This window comes from Pinus tabuliformis, chromosome 2_2 (genome assembly GCF_031772625.1).
Source record: "Pinus tabuliformis cultivar Carrire ecotype Pingquan chromosome 2_2, CPIR1, whole genome shotgun sequence".
NCBI classification, from domain to species: domain Eukaryota; kingdom Viridiplantae; phylum Streptophyta; class Pinopsida; order Pinales; family Pinaceae; genus Pinus; species Pinus tabuliformis.
Window position 1 is genome coordinate 65163781 of NC_142300.1, and position 16477 is coordinate 65180257.

General features: G+C 38.9%; 1 protein-coding gene across 1 annotated transcript in view; it reads right to left on the reverse strand.

Annotated features, from left to right (window-relative positions):
• Nucleotides 1-268: 268 nt before the first annotated feature.
• LOC149191475 (tRNA dimethylallyltransferase 2-like) overlaps nucleotides 269-16477 on the reverse strand; it is a 201033-nt gene continuing 184824 nt past the window's right edge. Inside the window, exons 8-9 of the mRNA XM_089404291.1 lie at nucleotides 945-1123; nucleotides 269-833 (exon numbers count right to left, since the gene is read on the reverse strand). Coding sequence (XP_089260417.1) covers nucleotides 705-833; nucleotides 945-1123 — 308 coding nt within the window. The 3' untranslated portion in view covers nucleotides 269-704. The remainder of the gene's footprint in view (nucleotides 834-944; nucleotides 1124-16477) is intronic.

The following is a 16477-nucleotide window of genomic DNA, read 5'->3' on the forward strand; positions in this document are numbered from 1 at the left end:
TAAAAAATAACTTATCTTTTATTTTCAGTACCATAAATGGGACTTAATAATTAATTACTAATAATATATGTATCATGGTTCAGTTATGCTCCTATATATTTTCTGAAATTTTAGAACATTTTGGGGTATTTTCTCCATTTCACTAGAATATTTGGACCATCCACAAAAAGAGTTATTGGGAACCTCAAGGGACTAGACCTAATTTAAATTATAACCAATGGCCTCCCTGTTGACAACATACATATTATTTGATGAATACTTCATCAAATTAAGCTGACGGACTGTATGTGTGTTTGTATTTATGTTTTCCAACCATTACAAAAAATACACATGTTTTCCAAACCAATACAAATTGCACAGAATATCCTACTTACAACTGAAATTGCGGATGGCCTTAATATATGTTTTAAAAACATGATAACATTAATCCCGTGATAAGATACATTAACAATCATACCAATTAAATTGCTCTAAGTCTCCCTCTAACAATTAAACTCGTGCGGAACCGTTCAAAATACTCAGAATTAGGCATGCATGGAAACAAGAAATTCTCTTTTGTTTTTCTCCCTTCCCATCATCAAGCTTCAACTTCTGTATTTCCTCTTGACAAACAAGCTCATCAAAGCTTGTTTAAGACGTCAATAACCCTATACTCATACTACATGAGAGGTAGATCCTCTATGATATGATTCTCAAGTAGCAATTTAAACCTGCAAGTTATTTCTGGAGTCGTAGAATTTCTTCTTGAATCGCAGAATTTGCCTCCGATGTGAACGACCAAGTTTGTGCTGCTCCCACTCATGTGCTCCTCGAAGCACACGATCTCCGCAAGCCTGTTATTAAAAAAAGAAATAGTAAACATTTGAAGAAGCTGTAAATTACTCCACATAAACCACCAGGTTAGCAAACAATATGAAAGGACATTGAGAAAAATTTCAGCTAACCTCACAAACATATTGAGTCCATAAATCTCGTGCTTGTGCTTGCTCTGGATGCACCGAGTCAACTCTGATTTCGACATTTTCATCTGAGATTGCTGTACATGCACGCTCAGACAAAAACCTTTTCACCAGGTCCACACTAGTGTTGACTACCATCTTTCCCCAAAGTTCATGCGATTCAGCTGCAATTTGGACATCCTTTACTCATCATCTTTAAGAAAACAAGTATAAAGATCATAAAAAGAAATGCGTGCAAATCTTCTTTCTCTGCAATATTTGTTCTACCAGACCCTAATTAATGAGAAATAAGTGTAAATCTTCTTTCTGTGCAATACTTGTTCTACCACACCCTAATTAATGAGAAATGCGTGCAGATCTTCTTTCTGTGCAATACTTGTTCTACCACACCCTAATTTTAATGAGAAATAAGTGTAAATCTTCTTTCTGTGCAATACTTGTTCTACCACACCCTAATTAATGAGAAATGCGTGCAGATCTTCTTTCTGTGCAATACTTGTTCTACCACACCCTAATTTTAATGAGAAATAAGTGTAAATCTTCTTTCTGTGCAATACTTGTTCTACCACACCCTAATTAATGAGAAATGCGTGCAGATCTTCTTTCTGTGCAATACTTGTTCTACCACACCCTAATTAATGAGAAATGCGCACAAATCCGCTTTCTGCGCAATACTTGTGTTCTAGTGAGCCATAGTAGCGTTTACAGAGCAGGGTAAAAATGACTATTCACATCGGGTATCTCAACAAGAAGTTCAAGAAGTTCCATTATCAGACCATTTTGAATCTTACCAGCACTCTCAATAGCTAAAACGGGCTATTTTGCAGATTTCATTCTCTTTTCAAGTGCAGATAAATAAAAGAAACCTAAAATCCCAGATATTGGAGATTTAGCAGTGGGCACATGCCGAACACCGCTATCAATCAATCAATCTCATTTATAATAATAAGATTATCTTGGAATTTGCTTGGACCCTCTGCTCTGCCATTTCATGAGCTTGATCTAAAAATACCTAGTACCTCTCACAAACACTAGGACTGGTTAAACGAATGCAACAAACCCTATGAGAATCTCGTCTGAAGGAATTTACTTCCTGCTTAAGCATTCCAATATCATTGCCATTAAATTCAACATGTTTGTGGAATATGGGCAACTCTGAGCAATTTGAAACCTAGGGGTTGAGAGAATATATGCGACTCTCCTATATTCTAAAGAAAGCTATTGTTAATGTTCTGTCATCCACCAAGGACGTGCAACCTAAATGATGCTTGGAAAAATGGATTTTAGTGAAAATTGGTTGCCACTTATACTGCATACAAATCAGAATTTGTTCCGGGTGAACACACACACGCACACACACAAATAATAGACAAACTGGATAAATCGTGTGATGCATATTATTCAAAAAATATACATGTTAATACACAATTTTCCTAACCCTTGGTTTCATATTCCAAGAGGTCTCTTGGACTTCTCGTGAGTCATGATTGTTGGCCTTCACTTGAGGCTCTTCATCTTCCACCCAAGTGAACATGCCAAATTTACATAACTCCAAGGATTAGGCTTTCAACATTTCCCCCCTTAATCCGAATGGGTGTATGTAAGTCCAAGAAGAGAGCTAAATACAAAGTGTATGCCATCGAATGGCTAGATGTACTCTCTGAAATGGTGGTTTAAGGAAGACCACAAACCAAATGAAGTAGCAAAAACCATTTATATGGCCTTGATGAGTAGCATCAATGAGTCCGAATCTTCTACCTTTGAGGAGGCAGCAGACCAACAAGTTTGGAGGGACACCATGGTGAAAGAGTATAGTTCCATCATGAGGAACGATGTGTGGGAGATAGTACCAAGGCCTAGAAAGAAGTCAGTGATCACTTCTTAATGGATCTACAGATCAAGCATGCAGAAAATGCTAGTATCGAGAAGTACAAAGTGAGGTTCATGGTGAGAGGGTTCTCCCAAAAGGAGGGAGTGGATTATGAGGAGACATTTGCACCCATCGCCAAATATGCATCTATCAGAGTACTTATATCTATTGCCTCAGAGATGGGTTGGAGGATTCATTAGAATGACTTGAACACTGCCTTCCTCAATGGGGTAATTCAAATTGAGGAATAGGTATGTATTGAGCAGCCTTAGGGATATGAGGTGCATGGGAGGGAGTTCCATGAATGCAGACTAAAGAAGGCCTTATACGAACTTTAGGCACCTCGAGCATGGTACTCTAGGATTGATGGGTACCTGCTTGAATTGGGCTTCACCAAGAATGAAGTAGACTCCAACTTGTACTATGTACTTGTTGATGGTGAGCCACTTATCTTGGAACTACATGTTGACGATCTCTTTCTGACAAGATCGGAGAAGCCCATAAGGATCTGCAAAGGAGGACCTTGCTTCAAAGTTCGAGATAAAGGATATTGGATTGATGCACTACTTTTTGGGACTAGAGATGTGGCAGCAACTATGAGAGATTTTCCTAGGGCAGGGCAAGCATGCAGTTGAGATTCTAAGGAGATTCGGGATGGAGGATTACAGGGCGATGTCTACACCTATGATCAGTAACTTCAGGAAGTTTAATGCTTCTCAGAGTAAGTTGGTGGATCCCACATTGTACATGCAGTTGATCATGTCATGGATATATCTGGTTAATACTAAGTCGAATATATGCTTTGTAGTGAATATACTCAGCCAGTTTATGGTGGACTCCAGGAGGGTTCACTGGTGGCAACAAAGCATGTGTTGAGGTATCTCTATGGTACAGTGTATAGTGGAGTGCAGTTGCAAGGCTATATAGATTCAAACTAGGCCATGAGTGCAATAGATAGGATGAGTACATCTTGTTGAAATTGGCAGCTACGGTCAGAATTTTCATTGGAAAATAATGAAGAAAAGTCATATTTACAAGTTTGACCAAATCGGCCCCACATGTGTGAAAAGCCACCTCATGAAACACATGTAAATAGAGGCATCATTGGAGCTCATTTGGCACACACTCATCCATCACATCTGATCTGAAATAGCAAGAAGAGTTCACATGTGCAAAGGAGACAAGGAGATTTTATGTTCTGCATTGACCAACATCTTTCTCTCTTTTGACATGTGTTGACTGGGCTTTCTTGGATCTGTTTGACTGAGGATTTTGATTGTCTTGGAGGCCGAGCATTTCAAGAAGACATTGACTATATTTGACCACATATTTTTCTCTAATCTTAGCACACTGACTAAGGTTGACCATAGGTCAACTCTCTCTTCTTTGACTGAGAATTGAAGGCACTGTTTTGACCAAGTTTTTGACTATTGAAGGAGGCCAAAAATTGCATATTCTCTTTGACTTGGTTTGACCAAATTTTTGCCCTAGTTTCTGGCTTGTTGACTTGAGTTGACCGTAGGGTTTAACTGTAGCATTTGATCGAAAGTTTCAGGGATCCGTTGATTGACGTTTGACTGTCTTCCACAGGCCAAACTTTGGCCTTTTGTTGCAGACTATAATCTTTGACTAGTGTTGACTTTTCTCTCTTTCATTTGACTAGATTTGACTTGGTTGACTTGGAAAGTCAAAGGGTGGAATTTGACTATTTATGGATATACAGATTAGATTGTATCTCAGCTGAACTTTGATTGAATATCTAAGAAGAATAAAATTTGATTTGGGTTTCCACCTTTGTGGGGTTTTGCCCTAGTCTTTGACCAAAAATCTATGTCTCATTGTGCTTGGCTATCTTCAATTGTGCATTATTGTATGATGTTCTATCTATTGCTTAACTATTACTAGGGTGAATGAAATTGAATACTATATTGCTTAAGTAATTATAGCAACATAGAACTTGAGAAAAATTAACACATCTAGATGTTCTTTTAGCTTGCGGTCAGTAGTGATCTCGTGGCTTAGTAGGAAGAAGCACTCAATGGCACTTAGCTCAATAGAGTTCGAGTACATGGCAGCAAGTCTGGCGAGTTGTGAGGTTGAGTACATGGTATGGCGAGTTTGGCGAGTTGTGAGGCCGAGTACATGGCAACGAGTCTGGCGAGTTGTGAGGTCGAGTACATGGCAGCAAGTCAGGTTATGAGGCCGAGTACATGGCAACGAGTCTGGTGAGTTGTGAGGTCAAGTACATGGCAGCGAGTCAGGTTATGAGGCCGAGTACACGGTAATGAGTCTGGTGAATTGTGAGGGAATATGTCTTCGCAAGATGCTCTCAGGGTTCTTTGGTCTTAAGATGGGGCCTACGTATTTGTTGTGATAACTAAACCTGTATCAAGCTTTCGTATAATCCAATGTTTCATGATAGGTCCAAGTAGATAGAGATCAAAGACCACTTCATCGGAGATAGGATTCAGAGAGGTCTTTTGAGTTACAGTACATTTCCACAAGGGAATAAGTAGTCGATATTCTCACCAAGCCTCTAGTGAAGGGGAAATTTGTGAAGTTTGTGTTCGACAGGGACAAGCTAGGGTTGGTGGAGAATCCTTTCCTTGCTAGGAGGGAGTGTTGATTTTGTAGATTTGTATAATATCCCTAAGGAAAATTTACAATGATAAACAAATCATGCATAGCAGAAATACCCACAAAATTCCACACAAATTAGACACCATGAAATAAGCCAAAAACTGCGCTAATCTGAACCATTTTATTATAACGTATGGGGTACAATAGAAGATGAAATATGTGCACCTGGGCTTACCCCAAGGCAATCTGGCAAAGCCCAAGTAATGAAATTGATTGCCCCAGTTGTTGAATGGTTGACCCCTCAATAGCTCTGCAATGATCCCCCAGACACTGAATTGTTGGCTGGAAGATTCGTTGATTTGACCTGCTTTTGATGCTCAGAAAATTCCGGGAAATTAACCCCGGTCTCTCTTCCAATAACTCGCCAAAACCCAAAAAGGGTTTGGCCAAACACTGACCCCGGAATTTCGGCCCAATTTCTCCTAGCTCTTCTAACTATTGGGTATTTCGACCCACCTATAGATGTCATTGTTGAAGGTCCCCAAAATGGCTGAAATATTCAGCAAATCCCCTTCTGGAATTCCCCCACAAGTCTCAGCCCCAAAATCCTCTTCCTCCCAATGCCCCACGTGTGGCACGAAATACTACTGCGCAGGCCCACGCAGTCCTTGCTGATGAATGCTTGGCCCAGCCAACTCTCTCCAAAATGGAGCTCTGGAAACTCTCCAAATCTTCAGCAAATGATGGCCCTTGGATTGCTCCGGAAACTCAACAAATCACAACCCCACAACTAGCTCCTCCAATGACTGCGTATTTCCCTTTTGCGTCCCACCTGCTTTCCAACTCCACGAATTTACTTGGCAAGCTCCCTGGTCAAATCTGAAATGATGCAAAACACCTCCTTGGGCTGGCACTCGAAGTCCACCGAAGGTAGGGTGAGATTCTCGCTTGAAAATCTCATGTGCTCAACAACACATGCAAACTTGGCTCTCAGCTCAAGCGTGCTAGTCAAGGGTGAATGTTCAAATGATCAAAGATGCCCAAAATGAGTGCTCCCTCCTATTTTGTCATTGTGCCTCCAATTTCCCCATGTGGGGCCCATCCTTCAATTTTCCCACTCTCTTTCCCTCCAAGAGTGTGTACTACCAAGAGGGGAGCATATTCCTTCCTTGGGGTGGCCCCCACCATCCACTAACCATTCGATTTCCTCTTTTCTCCTATGTTGGGCCCTTACTTTAGCTCAAAACTTTTAAGAGGGGTCCCACAACCCACTTTTCCTAAGTAGTAATCCAAAATTTGACAAAATTGATATTTCCCTTAGCAATATTGCTAAGTGGGAATATTACACTTTGGAAGGCATTTTGCATAGACTGGTGTCTTGCATGAAGGAAAAAAAGTCCTATTTAGGTGGTTGTTTGAGAGGAGCAACTAATATGAACTCCTCCCTAAGTTTTAGCTTAGGACAAAGTACAATGATTAATTATTTAATTGATGTTGAATTTGAGCTAATGTTTTTCTAAGGATAAATAATTAATTATTTCAGTGACTTAGATCTAAACTCCATTGTTGATCAAAGAAACCTAGGATTTAATCCTAGCCCTTATTCACTTTGGAGATTAGAGATTTAGTCCATGGAGAAATTATAAAGAGAACCTATGGGAGAGGATGAAAACACAACACAATTACAATGCTATTGTTGAGAGAGCAATTTCCTCAAGGAATGAGAGACTCCAAGACTGAAGAAAAGGGAAAAGGATTGCAGCAGGGGAATTTCGGGAGAAAATTTTCAAGGAGGCTAAGTCTAGGAGAGAGAGGGGCCATGTTAGCTGAAGAGGAGGGCCGAATTTTGGAGCAAGGGTGAAATATCCAAGGGTCGAATTTCTCAAGTGCATAGGAGTTGCACAAGAGGAAAAGGAGGGGCTGAGTTGTGTTAATTTTTAGGGCTAGATTGTTCTTTGTTGTAAATAGTTGCATTTTAAAACTTTTCAATGTTTTCATATAACATTCACCCCATAACATCATTTCATCATTAGCAATTATGTAGAGAAAACAATAACATCACCAACGCAACGGAATAGTAAAGAACAATAGAAGAAAAGCATGCACAATAGAGACGCCGGGATTTAGGTCAGAGACTAGGGAAAAACCCCAGAAGGGGGAAAACTGAACCAGATTCCTCTTCTTAGATATTCATCAAATGTCCAGTTGAGATACAGAATACATTGAGTATGAGACACATCATCAACGTCTAATACATTAGGCCTCCTAGGCCAAAGCTAGAGCAAACACATCTATCATTGTCACAAGTAACATCAGTGTTTGTAAATTATATCTAACGTCATCAACATAAGAGCATTGTATACATAAGAGTGCAACATATATCATTGACATAGGAGCACTGCCAAACATCACATTTTATCCCTATCACCATAAGAGTCATTGTCTTCAATACTGTCGTCTGCACATCTATCACTGCCCCAATCATCAATGTCATAGGTATAAAGATATCTATCATATATCAGTAGGTCATTGCCATAGAACAAGGTCATTGTCATATCAAAGATCACTTTATTATGTCAAGGTTACTGCCATACCGAAGATCACTATCAAGGTTACTACTACACCAAAGATCACTGCCATACTAGATTCTTGCCATCACTATCACCAAGGTTACTGTCATTGTCGTTCATCAAGCTCAGTGTTATGTCAAGATTACTGCTATATCGAAGATTATTGTCATGTCTCGAAGTTGCTATCATATAGATCAAGATCACTGTCACAATCTTTGGGTCTTTGTCATATAGATCACGGTCTCACTATCATATAGATCAAGATCACTGTCACAATCTTTAGGTATTTGTCATATAGATCATGGTCTCACTGTTAACAGGGTCACTATTTCATTGTCACATAGATCATTGTCTCTTAGATTCAAGTCATTGTCATAAGTCACTATTATATTGATCACCATCTTTACCAAAACATCAAAGCTTACAATACTATCAAGTGAACAGATAATTTGCCAAGTATCATGACCATCCAACACGGTTACTGCAATATGTCACACAAAGATATGAGCTCACGGAGATACTATTAGAAAAGTCAAGCCACATAGAAAAATGTGAGCCATAGAAAACAATGTGTGCCATAGGTATATAATACGAGACTTGGAAAATAAAGCGAGCCCTAAAAAGATCAATGCAATCCAAGTCACTGAACAGATCATGTGAAACACTACTGAGAATGTGAATCATTACAATAGATGTGAGCCATCAAAGAGATGCAAGTCACTGTGCTAATCGAATGCGAGCCTCATAGTATGAGCGAGCCACAGAGTAAAAGAGCGAGTCACTAAGCCATAGAGTAATGTGATGAATTCAAGTTAGCAAACCACACAGTAATATGAGTTATAGAATCATTGCATGCCACAAGGAATACAATCCTCCAAGATATGATTTGAGCCACTGTTGTATAGGCCATAGATCCAAACCATTGTTATATAAGTCATAGATTTGAGCCTCTATAATTTATGCACTACAGAAAGTGCAAACCATAGCGAGCTCCTGTAACACGAACTACATAGCGAGTCACAGACAAACATAATGTGAGCCTCAGAAATGTAATTGCGAGCCTCAGATAAATTGTGAGAGCCACAGAGGAATTGTGATCTCCAAAAATAGAATGCAAGTTGTACAAATTTTGAGCCACATGCTTTCAGAGATAGAAGCGATCCTCTAAGATAAATGCGAGCCTCAAATGAACTTATACAAGTTACTGAGATATCACACTTCACAAGTTCTAATGAATATGCCAAATGGAAGTAGATTTATGCCTATTTGTATTTGATCTTTTGAGTGACGGGTCACCACCCTCTGGGATAGCCGACTTAAACCATTTAGGGTCTGATTTGAAATCTTTTGAGGGAAAAACACAGATTTGAATTTGCTCACCATAACATTTAAATATATATCTTAATAATTGGTTGCCCAATAATTTTGTCATATCAAATAATAATAATATTTCTTTAATTTGAATTCTTCCTTGGGGAAAGGAGCGCTTCCTTTGGGATCTATGGGTTTCTATGGGAAAATTTGTCCCATAGTTGCCCCAATTTTCAACAAGTTGTTGGTGAGGAAGGCTAAATTCTCCAAGGGCCAAATTATTCTAGGAGTGTCGATATCCAGTGGACCGAATTCCTTGGGGCCGATTTTCTAGTGGAGCCGATTTTCAGGTTCTAACAATTATCATTTTTCTGTGTATTCTCCATGGGTCTAGGCTATAATTTTACGAAGTAATTTAAAGTGAAAAAAGATTGTGTTGGGCATCATTTTTCTACTGTAGTGTGATTGATTTCCCTATTTTATTTCTGCTGCATTTTAAGTTTTGAAAGTTAAAATACCAGTGATTTTATTTTCCAGTTGTCTTCATATTTTATCAATGTTGCAAACATCACAATCGGGATTAAATCAGCGAGGGTCTGAAATTGGAAAAAATCGTAAAAATCGGCAAATACAAAAAAAAAAAAACAAATTTTTCAATTTTTTTAATATCTAAAGCACCCACAACATAAAATAAATGCATTGACACATAAATATGAAAAGAGAACTAAAATATAAGATGTGTAATATCATGTCTAGTGCTACATCACAAAACAGTGAATCATGTCCTAAATACTAAGTCTTGAGTCCCAACTCAACCTCATAATATCAACAAAAAATATAATAATGTATCTCATATCGTGAGTCATAATGTCATATACAATGAAATGAACCAAATAATTAATACTACTGGTTTCCTCTGCCCCTCTTGCCAGAAAATGCAATAGCTTTCCCTCTAGATGAAGAAGGCGGTGGGGCTAGCAGTGGATTCTATTGTGCTCTAGAAGCTAAAGAACTAGGAGCTATAGGAGGCAGACCACATCCTCTACTGGTGGCAGGGGTAGGTGGTGTCACCTCCTCCTCCTGTTGCTCCTCCTCCTGCTCCTCCTCTACCCCCTCCACTACCTCTTGCTCTAACCAATCGGGAGTCGACTCCATGATAGGCCTCTCAGCTTCAACCCTCCATGCAGCAATAGTGTCAATTCCATCCAATGAGATGGCCTCCACATTAGGTGTCCTTTGAAGTTGCCTCACATGCAATCGAAGATTTTAGTAGACTAGACCATTTCATTAAGTCGTTGGGACTCCAACCTGTACAAGGGTCATTGTCAGGCCAGGCAGTAACTCCACAAAACAAAAACTGATTCGTCTATTATTCCATAGGTAGGTCATTGTTATATACAATAGAAGTGATTGTTCAGTTCATCTCCCGATCACTGTTCACATTCCTAATTTATTTATTTATTTACACAAAATTCCCCCAATCATGAAGATTAGGTGTCAACATTCCCCCCCTTAATCTAAAGGGATGTTGGTGAGTCCAAGCATCATTCTGAATTGTTCAAGCTTTTCCCTTCCAAGTGCTTTGGTGAAGATGTCTGCAATTTGCTCATTTGTGGAACAATGACAGAGATGGATTGTTTTGCCCTCAACATGATGTCGAATTAGATGATATTTAGTATTGATATGCTTTGTTCGATCATGGAACTTTGGGTTCTTGGCCAACTTTATTGCAGAGGTGTTGTCAATCATGAGTGGAGTTGATTGTACTTGTTTTACCTGCAAATCTTCAAGAATTTTCTTGAGCCACACAATTTCTTTTGTTGCTTCAGCTGTTGCCATGTATTCTGCTTCTGTTGTGGAATCTGCTAGAACTGATTGTTTGCGTGATCTCCAAGAGACAGCTCCTGATCCAAGACTCATAGCATATCCTGAAGTAGATACCCCAGTTTCTTTGTCTCCATCGAAGTCTGAATCAGAGTATCCAATCAAGCTGAAGTCGTCTACCTATGTATACTTGATTCCAAGGTCTTGAGTTCCCTTCAAGTACCTTAGAACCCTTTTTGCAGCAGACCAATGTCCCTCACAAGGCTTTTGCATAAACCTGGAGAGGATTCCAACAGCAAAAGAAATGTCTAGTCTGGTAGTAGTGAGGTAGATGAGACTTCCTACAAGTTGTCTATACTTTGTTGCATCCTCAAATTCCTTTCCTTCAATAGATGTGAGCTTTAAGTTTTGTTCCATTGGAGTAGTAAGAGGATTGCACTCTGTCATGCCAAATCTGTTTAACAAATCTCCAATGTATTTCTTTTGAGAAAGAAATATGGACTTTGGATGTTGGGTTACTTCAATGCCAAGATAGTAATGAACATAGCCCAAATCAGTCATTTCAAAACTTTCCCCAATTCCTTCTTTATGGATGCAATGTAGCTTTCATTGTTCCCTGTCATTAAAAGATCATCTACATATACCACAAAATATACAACTGTTTTGCCAACTTTCTTGACAAATAAAGTTGCATCATCAAGATCAAAATGATTGAAGTTGAGTTTCAGAAGATGCTCAGTTAGTTTTTCATACCAGGCTCGCGGTGCTTGTTTGAGGCCATACAAGGACTTCACAAGTTTGCATACTTTATGTTCATGTCCTTTCACAGCAAATCCTTCAGGTTGGGACATAAAAACATTCTCTTTTAGATCTCCATTCAAGAAGGCAGTTTTTACATCCATTTGATGGACTTTCCAACCGTTCTGAGCTGCTAGTGCAAAGAGTGTCCGGATGGTGGCCCATTTTGCTGTGGGGGCAAAAGTTTCCTCATAATCAACCCCTTCCTTCTGTGCAAAACCTTTTGCCACAAGCCTAGCTTTGTGCTTGTCAAGTGAGCCATCAGCTTTGTACTTCTTCTTGTAGACCCACTTGCAGCCAATTGGTTTGGTTCCAAATGGAGGATCAACCAGCTTCCAAGTGTCGTTCTTTATGAGGGCATCATACTCCTTTTGCATCGCTTCTTTCCATTCATCATGAGACGCAGCTTCTTTGAAGGAAGTTGGTTCAAAATCTGTAGACAAGTTCAATTCACAGTCATAAGAAACATCCATATCAACAGGTGAATTAGAGTCATCTACATCACCTCCATTTTGTCGGTTTGAATTTCTGGTTCCTGTTTTTCCAATTTCATCAGGATGAACACTTTCAAGTGTCTTTGTCAGCCACTTTGGGGGACCTTTCTAAGATGGTCCAGGCTGCTCTGTTGATTGAGTTGGGACTGAATCAAGATTGAGTCTCCCAATTCTATCAATTACATCACTTAAAGCATCATCCATTGTTGGAGTTTAATTCGGGGGAGAGTGTTCTTCAGAAGAAGATTCCACATGTTGATCTAGTATAGGAATCCCCTCTTCAAGATGTGGAATCTGATTATCAAATTCCTGAAATGATTTCGTTTTTGCGAATCTATCCAAGCAATCAAGTCGCCGCTCAACAACATTGTCAGATTTGGATGATTCAAGAAAAATTACATCTCTAGATACAACAAACTTTTTATTTACTTCATCATAGAGGCGGTATGCTTTGGAGGTGTTTGAATACCCCAGGAAGATACACTTACGACTTCTAGCACCAAGTTTGTTTCTATGTACCTTTGGTATCAAAGCATAACAGGTGGAACCAAAGACCCTGAGATGTTTTACCGAAGGAACATGTCCATACCACAATTCATAAGGAGTCTTGTTTCTTATAGCATTAGATGGACATCTATTCTTTATATATGCAGCACATAGAACAACATGAGCCCAAAACATTATCTTTACATTTTGAAGAAAAGCATGGATCGTACCATATTCAAGATTGTTCTATTCATTCTTTCAGCTACACCATTCTGTTGGGGATTATAAGGCACAGTTGTTTGATGTTTGATCCCATGTTGGCGAAGATAGTTTTCAAATTCATTTGATGTATATTCTTTTCCATTATCAGTGCGAATAGACCCAATATGAGATTGTGCATCATTTTCAATCCATTTATGAAAATTCTTGAATGTTTGAAAGGCATCAGATTTGTTCTTCAATAAATAAACCCAACACATTTTGGTGTAATCATCAATAAATGTCATGATATATTTATTTCCATTTGTAGAAGGAACAGGCATTGGACCACATAAATCTGAATGAATGAGTTCAAGCTTCCTATGTGCTCTTGAATGTGAATCATGAAAAGATTGTTTGCTATGCTTTCCTAGAATGCAAGCATCACATTGCTTATGTTTCCTAGGAATTGTAGGCAAACCAGCAACACCATTTTTCTTCAATAAGCGAAGACTGTCATAGTTTAAATGTCCAAATCTAGCATGCCATAATAAACTTGATGGAAGTGTACCTTCTCCATGATGAGAAATATATGAGAAATGTTGTGCATGAGCAGAGGTTCCTTGCAGTTTGAGAAGCCTTTCTTCTTCTATTCCCCTCATGACAAGTGAGTGGTCAGAATATTTTCTTACCTCAAGCTTGCCATCAAACATATGAATGGAGTGACCTTGCTAGCGGATGTGGACCAAGGACAGCAAGTTTCTCTTGAGCTGTGGGAGATATAGAACATGATCCAGAAGAAACTCTGGAAGGCCAAGCAGTTTAAGCCTGATTGTGCCAAGCCCTAATGGCTTGATTTTTGACTGATCTGCAAAGTATACTGCTCCATCAACATTGTCAGTGAAATCTTCAAAAAAATCTTTTCTATGAGTCATGTGACAGGTTGCTCCTGAATCAAGCAACCAATCATTTTTCGAAGAAGCAAGTGAAGCATTAAACAAATCTTCATTTACTCCAATGTTACATTGTGCCTCAATATAGTGAGCGGATTCAGGTGCTTTACCTTTGTCTGTATCATCAGTTTTACCTTTCTGTTGGTTTCTTTTCTGCTCAATTTTGTCCCATGGTAGCTTGCATGTAGAGGCATCATGTGATCCATTTCTTTTGCAGCAAATGCAGTGTAAGTCTGCCTTTTCTCCTTGAGAATGTCTGCCCCCCTGCCTCTGAAATATTTTCCTCTTCCTCTTCGTCCACCTCTTCCTCTTGTAGAATCTTGAGCAGGATGCTTTTCTTTATGAGCAAGGCACACAGTCTCTTCAAAAGATTCAGGGGTTGTCTTCTTTCCAAAGGCTTTCTCTCTTTCAGCAAACTTTTTCACATGAGAGTCAAAGGTTATATCTTTAAGATTTCCATTTGCTTGCAAAGACTCGAGATAATTGGAGTAAGTAGGATAGAGTGCCTTGAGAAAAGCAATAAGAGGGATATCCAGCTCAACCTTAGTGGAATTGATATCATGCATTATAGACTTTACTTCAGATGCAAGAACAAGAGGATCATTATTTTTCAGTTCAAGAGTGAAGATTTTAATCATGAGCTGAACAACTTCAAGTGCAGAATGTGAGTCATAGAGTTCTTTCAGCTTTTGTAAGGCTTCAAAGGCAGTTGAATATGACGAAATATGGCGACTCACCTCTTCATTTACAGATGCTGCGATTAATGCATAGGCTTTGCTGTCCTTGTTTTCCCAAATGACGAGCTCTTTCTCTGAGGTAGGTTGTACTGGGTCTTTGTCTCCTTCTCCGACACACACTCCTTTCCACAACTCATTGAAGATGAGGGAGTGTTTTAGCATCCGGGACCATTCAGGATAGTTCTCCTTGCCAGTGAGAACTATTCCTACCATAGAGATGATTGAATGCATTCTGTAAAAAAATACTTCTGCTGATAGAAAAAATACTTCTGCTGATATACAATGAAATTGTACCCAAAAGGGCATTCAAAAGATTTCAAATCTCCTCCTTACACTACAACTTTATGCACTATATTTTCTTCAAACTTATTTTCTTCAAATCCCTCCAATGTTTGATAAAAGCATCCAGCATTTCATTGATATATCACTTCAATGTTTTAAAATGTAATATATTTATATATTACATATCACTTCAAACGCATTCAACATATAAAATTTTGAACAACGCATATACCAAGTGAATGCAGGTGTTGTATACACCAAATTAGTTCAACGCATACACCACTTTTGTATTCACCAAAACTCTTCTCAGCCAAATCAAAAAAAATACCAATGAGCGCCTAAAAACCGCCAAAGCTTACCATTCAAATGATTTTAAATGATTTTTAAAAACCGCAGAGCGCTGTATAGTTCAACACATATACAAATTTTGGACAAGCGCCATTGCTTCAAACCCATAGAAACAGATTAAAGACTGACAGCGATAATGAATTGATCTTTAAAGAAGTTCCAAATATTACATGTCTGAAACAATAGTTATCATCAATCCGTTTAAAAAGACCTGTAACAATAGCAAAGAAGGGCGTATGTACAAACCCTCCGTGGAACTTCAGAGTCAATATGCCTATAAAATTTAAACCGTATAGCCTTACTCCGTCGCTCGTATTCTTTCAAATTACGAGTTCGGCCGGAGAAGAATCAAGAAAAAAGGTTAGACGCAAAATACGCAAACGTTAAGCCTACGCTTAAGCTGTCTCATACCACTGCATTAATATATGAGCTGTCTCATACGCAGAGATACCAGGACTTGAATGTTCTCATACGCAAAAGGATGACTGATACAGCATTTTCGTGTTGCGCCCATGGCTCGGTATGCGATATGGTATTATACGAAGATATGGTGCTGGGCAGCGGATACCAGGTGGGCAGATCGTTCAAAGATACAAAAAAAGAGCTCAAGCAGTGGCCAACTACAGAAAATAAATGGAGACAGATGCGACCAAGGTGAGAATAATCAAGTGAAGGAATTCATGCAGTGGAGGCGCAGGTGCAATAACGCCTTTTTTTTGAAACGTTTATGACAGTCAGAGAACTGAACAGTCAGACAGAGGGGTAGCTAATTTTATGGAGAACCTGCTCAACTATATGGAGAGCAGACAGGGAGTTACAAGGGACACAAAGGCTAAAAAGGAGCTGGCTCTGATACCATGTGAGGCAGGCAGTAACTCCACAAAACAAAAACTGATTCATCTATTATTCCATAGGTAGGTCATTGTTATATACAATAGGAGTGATTGTTCAGTTCATCTCCCGATGACTGTTCACATTCCTAATTTATTTATTTACACAAAATTCCCCCAATCATGAAGATTAGGTGTCAACAGTCATAAATTAATAAATTATAAATAATAAATTAA